Source organism: Talaromyces stipitatus, genomic scaffold (genome assembly GCF_000003125.1).
Source record: "Talaromyces stipitatus ATCC 10500 scf_1105507295517 genomic scaffold, whole genome shotgun sequence".
Taxonomy (NCBI): Eukaryota; Fungi; Ascomycota; class Eurotiomycetes; order Eurotiales; family Trichocomaceae; genus Talaromyces; species Talaromyces stipitatus.
Genome location: NW_002990121.1, coordinates 1570415 through 1584669, shown reverse-complemented (window position 1 = coordinate 1584669; position 14255 = coordinate 1570415). Strand labels below are relative to the sequence as shown.

Genomic DNA, 14255 nt, shown 5'->3' with positions numbered 1-14255 from the left:
TCGAAGTGAAGTTTGTCTTCCCCCCCCCCACACCTTCAACTTTAAACAAGTCACCTCGGACTATCCTCTTATTCGTTTTCACTCTAATACCCAACATACCATAATAAGTCGGTTCTTTGGGTATTTGAACAATCCTAAGTAATATTCTTGGATCATACAGAAATGACTCGCAATGCCTCGGCACAGAAAACAGTCCAACGCTTCCTCGACTTCCTCCATACCGGACCGGAATCAGGTCAGTTATTTGCTGTACTTTTGCGATACGAAACTGATTTTCTTAAGGAGCTTGAGAGTATGTACGATTACCTGGCGAAAGTGATTCTGATCGGACCTAGTGGGACTGGCAAGTATGTTGCTTCGTTCTAGCAACCTGGTTTCTTGCTAATATCACCAAGGTCATGTCTACTCCATCGCTTTGTGAAGGATGAATGTACGTTTTCCTCAGACCAAAAATAGTACGACTACTAATTGGAATCGAAGGGCGCGTCCTGTCCTCACAAACAATCGGCGTCGAATTCTCATCAAAAATCGTCAAAATCGGTACGGGCTCCCGGCGCAAACGCATCAAACTCCAACTCTGGGACACGGCGGGCACAGAACGTTTCCGTTCCGTATCAAGATCATATTATCGTGGAGCTGCGGGCGCGGTGTTAGTTTATGATGTTTCGTCATATGCCTCGTTTGCGGCGCTACCGACATTTTTAATGGATGCGAGGGCGTTAGCATCACCGAATCTTACGACTATATTGGCGGGGAATAAGACGGATTTATTGGTTGATGGTGATGAGACCGAGATGGAAGAAACAGAAGACGAAGCGTCAACGTCGATTGCGAATAGTGTGTCGAGTAGCAGGAACACATCCATGTACATGTTCGATGCTGCGAGCAGCAAGACAGGAGCAGGCTCCCTCCGTTCCGTGACAAGCACAAACTTCTCAACAGCCGGTACTCGTCTAACAGCAACAAAAGCCTCGCACGGTCGACAAGTCAGTGACCTCGAAGCTATAGAATGGGCAACACGCAGCAACATCCCCGTGGCCGTTGAAGTATCTGCATTCTCAGGCCAGAACGTCGAAGAGCTGTTTACTCGTCTCGCAAGGATTATACTGACCAAAATCGAGTTGGGTGAGATTGATCCGGATGATCCGCAGAGTGGGATTCAGTATGGTGATTCTGGAGCCTGGGGGATGGCGGCGAGTGATGCGGCGAGTGTGAGGAGTGGGTTGACTGTTGATGATAGTGCTAGCCAACTTCACGGTAGGAGGAAGAGAAATGCCAAACGAAGTAATAATAGTTCATGGATGGGATCTGCTGGGGAATGGGGGGATGTTTTTCGAATAACAGGTTCGACTCGAGGGGGCTGTTGTTGAATGTTTATATATTTTGGCTGGAGCGGTTTCCTGCTTGATGCTGTTCAGCGTTTATCATTCGTTTATTTTATTTTGTCATATACCCCTTCACAGTTGGTTTACTTTGTCTTTTCATTGAAATCTTTATTGCCAACACTCTTGGATTATCTATATATCAATAAAATCATTACAAACCCACAATGATAGTCTTAATCCCCTTACCCGCCTTAACATCGATATAAGCCTGTTCGGCATCCTCGAACTTGAACTCGCCCGTAATCAACTCCTTGACGCTGACCTTGCCTGTGGCCACCAATTCCACAGCAAGCTTGTAATCTCCACTTCCATATCGGAAACTGCCTTTGAAGTTCAACTCCTTTCCACACACTGCCATAATGGGGAAATTAATCTCTGATCTACCCATACCAGCCTGAACAAACGTGCCTCCGGTCCTAAGGGCGTGAATACCGGTGTGAACAGCAGGTTCAGCGCCGGATGCTTCCAAAACAACATCAGCACCAGCGAGTATGTCGTGCTCCTCCTTGAGACGGTTTGCGTTTTCCTCTGCAGATACGCGGGCTGGCTGGAAAGTGCCGTCTGCAATATACTTCTTTGCGAAATCCAGTCTGCTCTGTTGGATATCGCTGATAATGACCTTGCTTGCGCCGAATGCCTTTGCGACAGCACCACATAACAATCCCACGGGACCGGCACCGAATACGACCACTGAATTTCCCGGTACTACACCACCTTGCTTGACAACATGCACCGCAACACCCAACGGCTCAATCAGCGCTCCTTCCTTGAGGGGGATGTTCTCGGGAAGTTTGTAACAAAAGTCCTCGGGCAACCTGTAATACCGCGCCAATGTCCCGTCGTACGGCGGCGTAGCGGCAAAGGCCATGTTGATACACAAATGATATTTACCGGATTTGCAGGGCTCGCATCGCCGGCAGGGAATACCGGGTTCCATGGCCACTTGGTCGCCGACTTTTAAGGTAGTCACTTTTGAGCCGACTTTGCTCACTACGCCGGATGATTCGTGACCGAGGACCATGGGTTCGCGGACAACGAAGGAGCCGATTGAGCCGTGCTCCCAGTAATGGACCTGATGATTATTAGTTTGGACGTCGCGAACAAGAGATTGCTGTGGTGCTTACGTCACTGCCACATATTCCGGTATATTTGACGTTGATGAGCACATCGTAGGGGTCAATGATTTCAGGGATTGGGCGTTCCTCGAATTTGACCTTTTTGATGCCTTCGAGGACGAAGGAGAGGTTCTGAATAGTGTTAGTCTAGTCTTCTCGCAGAGAGGAAGAGACCTACTTTGGTTTCCGTGAGAGACATAGTGACCGGTCGACGAGAAGAATGTGAATAGAAGGGGAGTACAGCAATATAAAAGATGATGGGGGAAAAACGTCTAATAAATTTTCAGGTCATGTGTTACGCATCGTTGAGTTGTTCTTCCTCGTCGCCAATGATTCTCGTTCCTTGCCAGAATAATTGGATCCGCTCATATGCGGGGAAGGTGAACAGCTCAACTTTTGCTCTCGACCACCAGTAGACACAGACTAAGTGGATAGATCCAGACCTGGACTCGAGTATTTTAAACGACATTCTGAGCAATAGAGGCTCACCGGATCGAAGGGTATTTAACCGTCTGATCGTAGAGGGGGTATTATCCGCCGGGTTACGCAGAAATTACGGAGCTTGGATTTAGCCGGGAGTACCTAAGCTTTGGTAGTCTGTCGGCTGACCTTCCTCGTCTTATCCAGTGGCTGTATCGTCGCTGTCAAGACTGTCAATTGATGAGCTGTTAGCTACCAAGTAGGTGCTCAGTCGCATGTCTAGAGAATGAATGAGAGTCGGAGTGATCGGAGAGTCTGCCAGTCTGTCAATGACGCAACGACCCGGCTAAGCCGAATGTGGCCGCCAAGCCTGATCTCTCCTCGCGATTCTCTCGACCGAGAGAGCTCTCTTTTCTTCTTTTTCTTGTGCTTCTCTTTTTTTTTCCTTCTGCACCGACCGAGATCATTCTTGAACTCTGAATGATTCGGCATTGATCACAAATACGCACAATATCAACATGAGGCGATCCGTCCTACGAGCCAACCCGGCGGCGCAATGCCTCCGTCGGCCGTCCGTTCGGACTGAGCATGCATTGTCATCACCTTTGTATCGTCGTCATTTGACTTCTACACGACAATTGCAAGAAGAACCGAGACCGTCATTCAAGGGTCAATTGTATGAGAGCACGCAGCAGCGTTTGAAAAGAGAGCGCGCGGAGCAAGAACGATTCTTGCAGTATCAGACTCAATCTCCCGGTTCCAGATATGCGGCGTTAATGTTTGGTGTGTATGCTTTCTACTCATTGAAACATTCAAAATACTGATAGGAATAGTGCTGGTATTCTTCACAACTGGCGGATACTACCTTGGATCCCTCAAACCTGCTGCCCCCTCAACATCGTCCACGATCCCGCTCTCCGAAACGCGACCCGTTAAACACAACACCACCACAGCAAATCTACAAGCTGCGTGGGCCGACTTTGTCAACATTGTCGGCAAAGAGAATGTATCCACCGAAGAATTTGATCGCATGTCTCATTCGGGCTCCGAGTTCTCTACTTATTCACCAAAGGACAACGAGAAGCCGTTCATTGTTGTCTATCCGTCCACAACAGAGGAAGTATCGCGGATTATGAAAATATGTCATGAAAGAGTGATCCCCGTGACAGCATACTCAGGCGGTACAAGCCTGGAAGGACATTACGCCCCAACTCGAGGTGGAGTGTGCATTGACTTTGAACGCATGAATAAAATCCTGGCTTTCCACAAAGAAGATCTTGATGTTGTCGTGCAGCCTGCCGTGGGCTGGGAAGACTTGAACGAGGAAATTGCCAAAGAGGGGCTTTTCTTCCCTCCGGACCCCGGTCCAGGAGCTATGATTGGAGGTATGGTTGGAACTGGCTGTTCCGGCACGAATGCGTACCGATACGGAACCATGAGAGAATGGGTTGCATCCCTCACAGTAGTCCTCGCGGACGGAACGGTGATTAAAACACGACAGCGACCCAAGAAATCCAGTGCTGGATATGACTTGACCAAACTCTTTATTGGAAGCGAAGGTACCCTCGGTCTCGTGACAGAAGCAACATTGAAGTTGACCGTGAAGCCCAAGAGTGAAAGTGTGGCTGTGGCCAGTTTCCCATCCGTTCAGCACGCTGCCGATTGCGCCCGAAGAGTGGTCGAGGAAGGTATCCAGGTCGCCGGTCTCGAGATCTTGGATGATGTGCAGATGAAATGCATCAATGCCAGCAAATCTACCAGACGTGAATGGACCGAGGCACCAACCTTATTCTTCAAGTTCACCGGTACTCCGTCGGGAGTAAAGGAGCAGATCAATATAGTCCAAAAGCTATCTAAGAGCACTGGAAGTAAGACGTTCGAATTTGCTCGCGACGATACAGAAATGAAAGAGCTTTGGAGCGCCCGCAAAGCTGCTCTTTGGAGTGTGGTAGCCATGAAACGCGATCCAGGTGACCACGTCTGGACCACAGATGTTGCGGTACCAATCAGCAGATTGCCAGATATCATGGACAAGACAAAGAAAGATTTGACGGAGAGTGGTCTACTGGCTGGTATTTGCGGTCATGTCGGAGATGGCAACTTCCATGGTAAACACTTATCCTCCCTCAGTCACTCAAGATAGTTTGTACGGTCGCTAATATCGGTATCGAAAAGCCATTATTCTATTCAACGACAAGCAGAAAGACCTTGCCGAGGAAGTCGTGCATCGCATGGTCGTAAACGCTGTAGAGATGGAAGGCACCGTTACCGGCGAACACGGAGTCGGACTCATCAAGAGAGATTATCTACCTCATGAGCTTGGCGAGACTGCGGTAGATGCCATGCGCAAGGTTAGTCAACGTCTCATCCCCTTCCCACTTTCGTCCAGAGTACTTAACATGTCTATCAGTTGAAATTTGCTCTTGATCCGTTATGTCTGCTCAACTGCGATAAGATTGTTAGGGTTGAGCCGGCGGCTGCAGGGGAGATTAAGGATTGGTAAATTTACATAAATAGAAAAAATTCATACAAATGACTGTGTCATATCATTGGTCTCAATCTTTACAGTCTGCAGTGACTGGTTGTATCCATTGGCATATCTCAAGCATATAGAAGCAATGAAAATTGAATTGCAAGACACTAATCATGGAAAGATTGAAAGAGAATGCAATTGCTCGACTCACGGGACTATGTACATCAAATCCCCGGAATGCATGCTAAAACGCTATCATCGCTTATATACAAACAATTCTCAGGTGTAGTGTCAATTGTATCAACCAACTTGTACAGTTGGTACTCGAGGCGCGAAGGCAAGGTCAGATCGTTTGAAATGTTACCTAAAAGTCGGTACAGGCATGGAGACCTTCCTCTTTGCTTTATAGTAGCGTGTTTTCCCCCATGTAAGGAATTTGTTCCAGTTATGCTTTGTTGCTGCTGGAAGCTTTGGTGGGCCCAAGGCGGACGACGGTGTAATTGGTTTGCCTGGAAGTGGGGGAACAGAAGTCACTTGGTCTGGAGCCATGTCTTCCTCAAGGTCTATGTATTTTACCATATGACTGACTGATCGCTGATGTCGACGCTCATCACGCTGTTGCGTCTTTTTCTTTTGTTGCTCCTCGAGTTTTCGGGCTTTCGAAGCTTCTTTCTCCGCAAAGGCGATCCGGGCAGCACGCACAGCGGCTGCGTGGGATGTCAACTCGGTCGACGATAGGAATTCGGACTCCTTCCATGAGGAAGCCCTGCTAAGCGCTGTGTCGGTTTGCGCTCTTTGAAGTATTATTGGAGTAGAACGTCTAAGCTCTAATGATGTTGTTTTTGGTGTATCTGCTTCGTCGAAAGAATTGCTGTCGTTGTCCTCGTGCTCATCGTCTGGGATGGAGAGGGTCGGGCTGGTAAAACCCGTCATACTCCGGTTGATAGTCGAGAAGTACCCTCCATCCACCGAGTGACGTTGAGGTATACCAAGCGGACTGCTTGGTGTGGGTAACTGGCGTCGGGGATGCACATAAGTTTGACCTAGCCTTATACTCGGCGAAGGTGAGATTTCACTGATCGATCTGTGAAGATTTGAGACACTGTGTCGATTCTGTTGAAATCTCGTGTCTCTTTCCAAATTTGTGTATATTCCAAGCCCCTCAAGCTCAATTGACGATCGCGACAAATCGATGGACGTCGAGGATCGTTCATCGCGAGAAGGCTTCCGTATATGCGCTGATTTGACGCTGGACTTTCCCGAATGTTGATGACCCCGTCGTTTCGGCAGAACGAGGAGAGGCACCTCTACCGGTGTCGCGGGCTCTGAGCTTGGCGTGTCGAGCGCAACTTGGGAACTCAGGCTGGAAGAATACCTGTAGGAGTCAGGAGACGACTTTCCAGAATGGTGATCCCGCCATGACTTGTGAGCTGTGTTTGCGAACATTACAAGCTGATAGATTATTCCCTCTAATATGTCAATACTAAGGTCGCCGGCTTCCCAGAATGCTGCATCATCACCGTCTCCAAGTGTGCATGCCTGGTCTAAGTCGTAGAGATAATCATCGTATGTTGGTAGAAACTGGTGGGAACAGGAAAGGGTTGCCGTCGAACTCCGTCCCTCCCTATCGATAGACCCGGTCGAAGCGCGCAACCAACGCCACTAGTCGGAAAGGGGTTAATCAGGAGTTCGCGCTGTTTTCCACATGCGTGCTGTCAGTTCTTACAGGCTGGGGCTTACCCCTAATTATAGAGACAAATTATATGTCTTAGGAGGAAAATACTGTTGACCTTTGACCCTGTTGAGCTTGAAACATAGATGCGATGAGGGATGCGACGAGGCGAGTGCGTGTAAAGAAACAAACAAGCCGATCTAGGCAGGATTAGCGGCACGTGACGCCCTCCCCTGGCAACTGGCGCCAAGACTGCGTCTTTGGTCTGCCCTGAACTTCTCCGCATCCTCTACGGAGTGCTGTTTTCACCTGTCTAGCTTTACGACAGCTATCATATTATACATCCCTTAATGCCTCTTGAACTGTTGGGTAGTGTATGAGACATGTCATGCAAAGTGTTCTTGAATGCTGCCGTATTGTTTTTGTTCTCTCATAACGGCTGCTTTGGCCGCCAATTCTATTCAAGATGGTGTACGAATGGGAAGGGAAACGAGATATATGTTATCAAATGTATATCGTCGATAAGAAGGGCTTGGACGAGATTATGGAATACATGAGAAACACATACCAATTCGCTCCTAGGTAAGAGCTGACCCTCCAAGCGTATCATATTCTAGCTTCTCTCAGTTCAATGCTAATCTGCTACCAATTGTTCATACAGTAAACGTGCCTTCCAAACACAGTTCAAACGCTGGGGCTTTCCCTCGAAACAAAACCCCGCTCACAAAAACACGCAACTCGTCGCTCGCATCAAACAACTATGGGAACGAAATGTCTGCCAGCGGGATATGCTGAAAATACTGAATGACGAGGGCTATGACATCAAAGAAAGAGAGCTCATGCGTGTTCGCGCAAAAAACCGATGGCTTCTACGAGTTCCAAACGGCATGAAATCGCAGACAACAATAATCCAATCGCCAACCGAAACGTCCGTGGAAGAAGGCGTGCTTTCGTTACAGCATGAAATGTACAACGGTCATAACGGCTTCCCTGGTAGTGACAACCAACCGTTAACTGAGCAAACGCCTGTTTTGACATCATACTCGCCAAACTTGTCGCCGGAAGTGGTAGCCAAAAGGAACGAACGTCTCGAACGATTGAAAGCAGAGAGCGCTGAGCGCTATGCGACTAAAAAGCGACGTCGTCGAACTCGGGGCTGGGCAGGATTGCCAGCCGATCCACCAGGACCACCGCGTTTTCCTTCGGAGACCACCCTCGACGAGAGCAAACAGTACCTCAATTTAGATTCTGCGATGTATCGTCAAATACGCGATGAGTTTCAGAGAATATGTCAGGAAGCAGGCTTCCTAAAGAAAACCATTGCAGGTCCTGAGCGATGGCAGGAAGCAAAGAATAGGCTGATCCGCGAATCGCCGCACTTAAGAAGCGTCTTTTACGTAGATCCAAGCATGCCGGACGACACCCAGCTAGAAGCGAAGAATCTCGCACTAGATGTTGTTTGTACCGATGTTACCAAACGCATGAGGACGTTGGAAACTCGAATGACAATTGCAGAAGCGAAAAACGCACTAGGAATTAATCCGGAAGAGAGTCGACAGATCCGACACGCGTTTTATAGTACTTTAAAAGCCGACCATTTTACAAGCAAGCTAGAAGCAGGAGACGAACATTGGAACGAACTCAAGCAGCGATGGATTCAAGGGTCAGAACTACTGCAACAGATTTTAGCGCCAGGTCTGTCTGATCCTAATCACAACACCAAGGTCAAAGCCATTGAAGTGCTGTGTCGCGATGTCATGAAACGCCTTCGAGATGACCAGGCCAAACAAGATCCATTAAAGAAACGAGCTTCTAGCGCAAAGCAAATGAAAGCGCGAAACCAGAGCAGTATAGAAAACGCTACCTCCAATGCATACAATCATGGAATCAGCAATCTAGCCTCCGAAGCTCTTGCGAGTGCATCAATGGCGTCAAATGACCTTGGTGAAATGCAAATAGACCCATCCTTACTCCAAGCGGCAAACGACACATCACTTGTTCGAGCGCTCCAACAGGACAGCGATCCAGCCTTCAACTATGTCGACACCCTACTCCAGAACCCATCGATACCAGTTTATTTCCGAATCAGTCCGCAAAGCCAAAATCACACGGCATCTAGAACGTGGATCGGAAAGTTGAATTCATCGTCCCTAGCGGAGCTTCATAATCTAGTCCAAACAAAGTACCCCGATTCCGTTGTGACGAGGGTCGAGGGCGTCGAGAAGGATGAAAGAGGAGGCGATGCCCTGCTTTTGATCGAAGAGGATGACGAGTTGGATGCATATCTAAGCCACATGCACGGCAAAAAGGCATCTTTCTTGATTTGTTTGAGTCCAAAGGTATGATGAGAACATATGATCAGATAATAAAGAACCATTCCATATATTACATTTTGAGTTTCGTTAAATTCGTAACAGCGCGGGTCTGACTAGGCCTGTGTCTTCGCTTTCTCTCGCTCCGATGAGTTGTACCTGTTGATCTGCCTCAGCAAATGTCTCTGTTACCTACCGTGTAGAGTGTACATACCGCAAAAGTTTCTCGATCAAGTCGACGTGTGTCATGACCATTCTCCGGCAGCAGTAACGTTTGCAACCCAATTGATCCATAGCATCACTATAGAACGAGTCAGAATATCTCGCGACAACATACGCGACTAGACTTACCCATCAGGAACACCGTCGTCGAGGAGTTGCAAGTATCGCTCCCATAGATCGCCGACGACCTAGACCTTGTCAGAAACGATTTTCACTGGATCTGAAGAGACAGAAACCGTACCTTGCCGCAAGAAAAACAACGGACGGGAATAATCATTTTGTATATGGGGTCTGGTAGAAACAGGTAGCGGTCAAGGAAATGAGAGAGTATGACTTGATCTTGACTCTTGATGTACAAAGGTGAAGAAAATGAAGCAGGCGGTTATCTTCTGCTTTCTCCGATAGAATTTCGACCACGCTAAGGGAGCCACGCGGCCGCTCATTGGTCATAATTCCGCCAAGACGCTAGGCCAGATGCTTCATATCTCCACTCTTATTTTTTATCAAAAAAAGATTGATTGCTCAGACTCGGCTTCTGACTGTCTGCTGGTTTTACTGACAGGGTTGAACTCGCAATTCTTGCGCTCAGTTAATCTCCAGCAAAGATGTTGCCGTCAGGAAGAACAGTCAAGCGACAACGGCCTACAGATGCTAGCCAAGATGCAAAAGTTAGTCGATCCAAACGTCTCAAGACTACTTCTGAAGAAGTACTACACAAAGGCAATGCTGCTGTCGCATCGTCGGATAAGAAGAAGAAATCTTCGGATTGGTCTCTTGAGCTTATGTTTCGGGGAAATATCTTCAACATTGATCCAGTTTTCTCAGTAGACGAGAAGTATGTTCAGTCTTTGGTCTCGTGAGACGCTCCATAACTAATTATATGACTATCTAGGTATCTCTTCTTCAGTCGCGGTGATGCCGTTCAGGTATACTCGATGGCGACGCAACGACCCGTCAAGACTCTTACAATGAAGGACTCTTCACATGTCACAGGACTGCACCTCGTTCCATCGGACCCTCAGCATCTATACATTTCCACACTTTCCGGCAGACTTATACAATGGGATTGGGACACAGGTCGAGAAACCATCAACCGCGCAAATTTTGCTAAAGTATCGCTATTCGGAATCGTTCCCCTCAAAGTTCAAGACGAGCAAAAAGAGCGCTTGGCGTATTTTGCAGTCAAGTCGAAAGGATCCCGTCACCACATTGTTGTGAACACGGAGTGGGCGCAACGAAAAGATTCTGCCGATAATGTGGTGCTAGATACTGCCAATACTATCAATCATTTCAAGGTTGTTCAAGGCGGCCAATTTATTGTTGCCTGTGCTCGCCAGCAACTTATCATTGGAACCTTGAGCCCGAAGTCGAAGGAAAAGGGACATTATAACGACTATGAATGGAGAGAGTACAGAATCCCCGTTAAGCAGATTACCTGCTTGGATGTCCGAGAAACACAGACTGGTGTTTCCGGGGAGAAATCAACTGCGTCGATTGACATAGCTGTTGGAGATGCGTCTGGGGTCATTCTGGTTTACAATGATGTATTGGGCTCTATTAGCCGCGAGGGGGCATCTGGTCTACCTCTGCTTCAACGATTGCATTGGCACCGTGAAGCTGTCGCTTCTCTTCGGTGGTCACAAGATGGTATGTTACACTCTTCGTTTTGTGTGAGAGCGGCGAAAAAAGACTAACATAAATCAGGCAACTACATAATTTCGGGAGGAAAGGAGTCGGTTATAGTCTTTTGGCAACTTGATTCTGGTCGCCGGAATTTCCTGCCCCATTTATCGTCTCCGATTCGCAGTATCACAATCTCCTCGGTTGGAGCTTTGTATGCCGTTCAATTGGCGGACAGGTCCATTACAGTAATCTCAGCAACGGAGCTGAATTCAGTGGCTACTATAGACGGGTTACATTTACCATCAACATTTGATGCAATTGTTGATACCAAGGACAGGGGCGTTGCGCGCAGTGAAAGGTTGCCTGCTATACTTCATCCTCTCCAACCCGAGCGATTACTTCTAGCGAGCCCCGGTGGTGACTCTGTGAATCTTACGTTCCTTCAAACTTTCAATATCCAAACCGGGTTAAATATCTCCCGGCAAGCTCTTGCGCGAACGAATGTGACGATTTTGAACAGAGGTCCAGAAGGAACACCTATCCAACCACCCAATGTAGAATTCATGGACCTGAGTGTGAACGGCCAGTGGCTCGCAACTGTAGATTCTTGGAGTCCGCCCCGGCAAGATGTTGAGGCATCTGTAGGCCCTCTTCTCCCCGAGGACCCGCAACTGCAGAGGCGTACTGAGATATTCCTGAAGTTCTGGCATTGGAGTGAGACACAGGGTATCTGGGAACTAGCAACACGGGTTGAGTCTCCTCATTTGGCTCCATCCGGCGAAGCACTCCAAATTCTTTCGCTCAAAGCTCGCTCAGATCGGCCTGAATTCGTCACACTTGGCACCGACCTACTCGTCAAAGTTTGGCAGCCTACTGCCCGTTACACCATTTCTACTAAATCGCAACCTCGTTCAAATTCAATGGAGCATACTTGGAAGAATCTTACCTCGATGGACTTGTCATATGTTGGTTGTGATGCCTCCGCAGGAGCCATGGTCTTTTCCGAGGATGGATCTATCCTTGCTGTGGGAATAAAGAATACGGTTCATTTGATTGATACTCGACAATGGACTGTATATTGCAGTCGTCAGGTTTTCCCCATTGATAGCGTTCGAAGCGTCGAGTTCCAGGGTCGGTTCTTGGTGGTCTTGTCTGAGCAGTCTCTTGCCGTGTGGAACGTAGTCGACGATGTTGTGCAAACTCCTGCAAAGTCAGCCTTGACAAGCTCTGGCTCATCCAAGCACATTGCTCTGGCTGCGGATTCGTCTTCAGACACATTCGCCGTTGTGACAAGGGCCAAGGGAGCAAATCTGCCTGGCCAATCCAGCCGCAAATCAACTTACAACATAGCCGTGTACAAGACATCAACCATGACTCTGTTATCAGAGTCTGAGTTGGAGAAACCCCCAATTAAGTTCCTCGCCGACGCGAATAATGGAGGCTATATCGCTATTGATGCTGCAGCAAATCTCTGGCGATTCAGTCATCCCAGCCGAAATACACAAGCCCTAACTGTGTCCACAGAGGCATCTGTACAACATGCAGCTGCGGGCGCTGGTCTTGATAGCATCTTTGGTCGTGCCGGTCAGAAAACTTTAGAGCAGACACGTCAACAACAGCCAATAACGCCAACCCTCAAATCAGAGAATCTTGGGGGCATATTTGACCGTGCACCGCCTTTTGCATTGCCGCCTGCAACAGCGCTATTCAAGGACGTTATCAATGCTCTTGTATCCAGTTCCTGAAGAGTTTCTCGAGTCATGAAGAAAAGTTTGTTGGTCCAGCATTTACACGGGCGTTTAGTCTTATTCTTTCTTTGTCAGATACGCAAGAGTATATAGCAATGTCAAGGTTCCACGCCCAGAATTTAGGGCAAGCATTTACAGTTTATTGGATTCGATCGTTCCGTACTATTGGGACAATGGTGATCTTTCTAATGGCTTCTTGATACTGAGCATCATCTCAAGAGCTATCGAGTCCTTATGCTCCTTATGCAACTAACTTATCCAATAGGAAAGGAAATGGCACGACTTTAGTGGCGCTTAACGTGCATGAGCGTTGCAGCAAACGCCAATCAGGGGGGATGGTTAGCCACCACTAAGTGGCACTAACAGAGGCTAGGGACGGCTAACTGGCCCTAAGCCAGTCTAACCCAGCGCCCTGGGAACCCCCAGCCAATAGGCGTGGACCTCGCTGCAATAGTGCTGAGGCCGTCACGCAGCAGGCGCCTGAGGCCACTCACTGCTCCTTCCTGCGCCGCCTTCCGTCCCTCCTCCTCTCTGATCTTGTATCACCACCAAACATATTCTATGTTTTTGTTTTGTTTCTTCTCTAACCTCCGTCTACTCTGAGTGCGGAAGAAAACGCGTGCATCTGCGCCGTCAGCTTCAGCTCTGCCAGAAGGATTGGTCCAGAATGTCTGTTTGACTGTTCTGTCCAGAGTCTACTCGTGACCTGTATTCCAGAGTCCAACCAGGAAAGGCAGATAGCTCTTCCCCACTCATTCCGTACCTTCATCCATCCATACTTCTTCGATCTGATATTCTACTATGCGCATATTCGAACAATGTCATATGTGCCTCACGCGAGTTTAATAGCAGGAAAGTCATGAGCTAGCTCGCGGTGATTATATATATATCTATATCTATCTATTGATTCCTTCCGTCTGGCCATTGCGCAACCAAAGGACTTTGTGCAACCATTGATCAATTGTTTGGGCGGAATCCGATTTCCTTACTTCGGTTATTTCTCTTATTATTCTAATCGCAAGTGAAGGTGTTATGGTGAGTGATCACTCTTCCCCAAAGCATATAAGTCCTCAAAGATTGATGGTTCTCCTGCTAGCCATCACTCGTGCAATGATTTCCTTAAAATCCCCATTGATCCCCGTGTCGTTGAGTAAGCTGGGACCCTCACGGACGAATCGCCGGAACTCCAGTCAATCAGGCTCCACGGTATCTGAACGATCAATGTACATCGTTATCTAGATCTCTACACGAGTCTTTACTGACCACTCCAACCAGGTTAAGCATA

The 14255-nt window shown here is 48.0% G+C and overlaps 7 protein-coding genes across 7 annotated transcripts, besides 1 other annotated feature; 4 read left to right on the top strand and 3 right to left on the bottom strand.

Moving 5' to 3' along the window:
* Positions 1 to 172: 172 nt before the first annotated feature.
* TSTA_006110 (Ras family GTPase (Rab4b), putative) lies at positions 173 to 1370 on the top strand (the record flags this gene model as incomplete). The annotated part of the gene is made up of 4 exons (XM_002488190.1): positions 173 to 235; positions 283 to 347; positions 396 to 430; positions 481 to 1370. 4 exons carry the CDS (start codon positions 173 to 175, stop codon positions 1368 to 1370), a joined length of 1053 nt encoding a protein of 350 aa, XP_002488235.1.
* Positions 642 to 2936, bottom strand: TSTA_006100 (xylitol dehydrogenase). The gene is made up of 3 exons (XM_002488189.1): positions 2679 to 2936; positions 2510 to 2632; positions 642 to 2457 (listed from the first exon to the last, which is right to left on the bottom strand). The coding sequence occupies exons 1-3, from the start codon at positions 2697 to 2699 to the stop codon at positions 1537 to 1539; spliced, it is 1065 nt and encodes a 354-aa protein (XP_002488234.1). The 5' UTR covers positions 2700 to 2936; the 3' UTR covers positions 642 to 1536.
* Positions 2937 to 3326: 390 nt separating this feature from the next.
* Positions 3327 to 3368: a sequence feature (A-rich).
* Positions 3369 to 3370: 2 nt separating this feature from the next.
* Positions 3371 to 5562, top strand: TSTA_006090 (D-lactate dehydrogenase (cytochrome)). The gene is made up of 4 exons (XM_002488188.1): positions 3371 to 3703; positions 3754 to 5028; positions 5096 to 5271; positions 5331 to 5562. Exons 1-4 carry the CDS (start codon positions 3439 to 3441, stop codon positions 5421 to 5423), a joined length of 1809 nt encoding a protein of 602 aa, XP_002488233.1. The 5' UTR covers positions 3371 to 3438; the 3' UTR covers positions 5424 to 5562.
* A 191-nt stretch (positions 5563 to 5753) lies between these two features.
* Positions 5754 to 7351, bottom strand: TSTA_006080 (uncharacterized protein; the record flags this gene model as incomplete). The annotated part of the gene is made up of 3 exons (XM_002488187.1): positions 5754 to 6932; positions 7030 to 7055; positions 7177 to 7351. The coding sequence occupies 3 exons, from the start codon at positions 7349 to 7351 to the stop codon at positions 5754 to 5756; spliced, it is 1380 nt and encodes a 459-aa protein (XP_002488232.1).
* Positions 7352 to 7531: 180 nt separating this feature from the next.
* Positions 7532 to 9410, top strand: TSTA_006070 (uncharacterized protein; the record flags this gene model as incomplete). The annotated part of the gene is made up of 2 exons (XM_002488186.1): positions 7532 to 7647; positions 7727 to 9410. 2 exons carry the CDS (start codon positions 7532 to 7534, stop codon positions 9408 to 9410), a joined length of 1800 nt encoding a protein of 599 aa, XP_002488231.1.
* TSTA_006060 (DNA-directed RNA polymerases N/8 kDa subunit superfamily) lies at positions 8700 to 9956 on the bottom strand. The gene is made up of 4 exons (XM_002488185.1): positions 9841 to 9956; positions 9729 to 9787; positions 9592 to 9678; positions 8700 to 9536 (listed from the first exon to the last, which is right to left on the bottom strand). Exons 1-4 carry the CDS (start codon positions 9874 to 9876, stop codon positions 9494 to 9496), a joined length of 225 nt encoding a protein of 74 aa, XP_002488230.1. The 5' UTR covers positions 9877 to 9956; the 3' UTR covers positions 8700 to 9493.
* Positions 9957 to 10156: 200 nt separating this feature from the next.
* Positions 10157 to 13107, top strand: TSTA_006050 (WD repeat protein). Its single transcript, XM_002488184.1, has 3 exons — positions 10157 to 10434; positions 10492 to 11246; positions 11304 to 13107. Exons 1-3 carry the CDS (start codon positions 10205 to 10207, stop codon positions 12965 to 12967), a joined length of 2649 nt encoding a protein of 882 aa, XP_002488229.1. The 5' UTR covers positions 10157 to 10204; the 3' UTR covers positions 12968 to 13107.
* The last annotated feature ends 1148 nt before the right edge of the window (positions 13108 to 14255 follow it).

Excerpts from the sequence above, each read along its gene's own strand:
- TSTA_006100 (XM_002488189.1), bottom strand. The coding sequence starts at position 2,699 with ATGTCTCTCACGGAAACCAAA. Across the intron at positions 2,633-2,678 it reads TGTCTCTCACGGAAACCAAA|AACCTCTCCTTCGTCCTCGA; the intron begins GTAGGTCTCTTC and ends AACACTATTCAG. Across the intron at positions 2,458-2,509 it reads CCGGAATATGTGGCAGTGAC|GTCCATTACTGGGAGCACGG; the intron begins GTAAGCACCACA and ends AATAATCATCAG.
- TSTA_006090 (XM_002488188.1), top strand. The coding sequence starts at position 3,439 with ATGAGGCGATCCGTCCTACGAGCCAACCCGGCGGCGCAATGCCTCCGT. Across the intron at positions 3,704-3,753 it reads ATATGCGGCGTTAATGTTTG|TGCTGGTATTCTTCACAACT; the intron begins GTGTGTATGCTT and ends TGATAGGAATAG. Across the intron at positions 5,272-5,330 it reads CGGTAGATGCCATGCGCAAG|TTGAAATTTGCTCTTGATCC; the intron begins GTTAGTCAACGT and ends CATGTCTATCAG.
- TSTA_006060 (XM_002488185.1), bottom strand. The coding sequence starts at position 9,876 with ATGATTATTCCCGTCCGTTGTTTTTCTTGCGGCAAG. Across the intron at positions 9,788-9,840 it reads GTTGTTTTTCTTGCGGCAAG|GTCGTCGGCGATCTATGGGA; the intron begins GTACGGTTTCTG and ends GACAAGGTCTAG. Across the intron at positions 9,679-9,728 it reads GACGACGGTGTTCCTGATGG|TGATGCTATGGATCAATTGG; the intron begins GTAAGTCTAGTC and ends CTCGTTCTATAG.
- TSTA_006050 (XM_002488184.1), top strand. The coding sequence starts at position 10,205 with ATGTTGCCGTCAGGAAGAACAGTCAAGCGACAACGGCCTACAGATGCT. Across the intron at positions 10,435-10,491 it reads GTTTTCTCAGTAGACGAGAA|GTATCTCTTCTTCAGTCGCG; the intron begins GTATGTTCAGTC and ends ATGACTATCTAG. Across the intron at positions 11,247-11,303 it reads TCTTCGGTGGTCACAAGATG|GCAACTACATAATTTCGGGA; the intron begins GTATGTTACACT and ends AACATAAATCAG.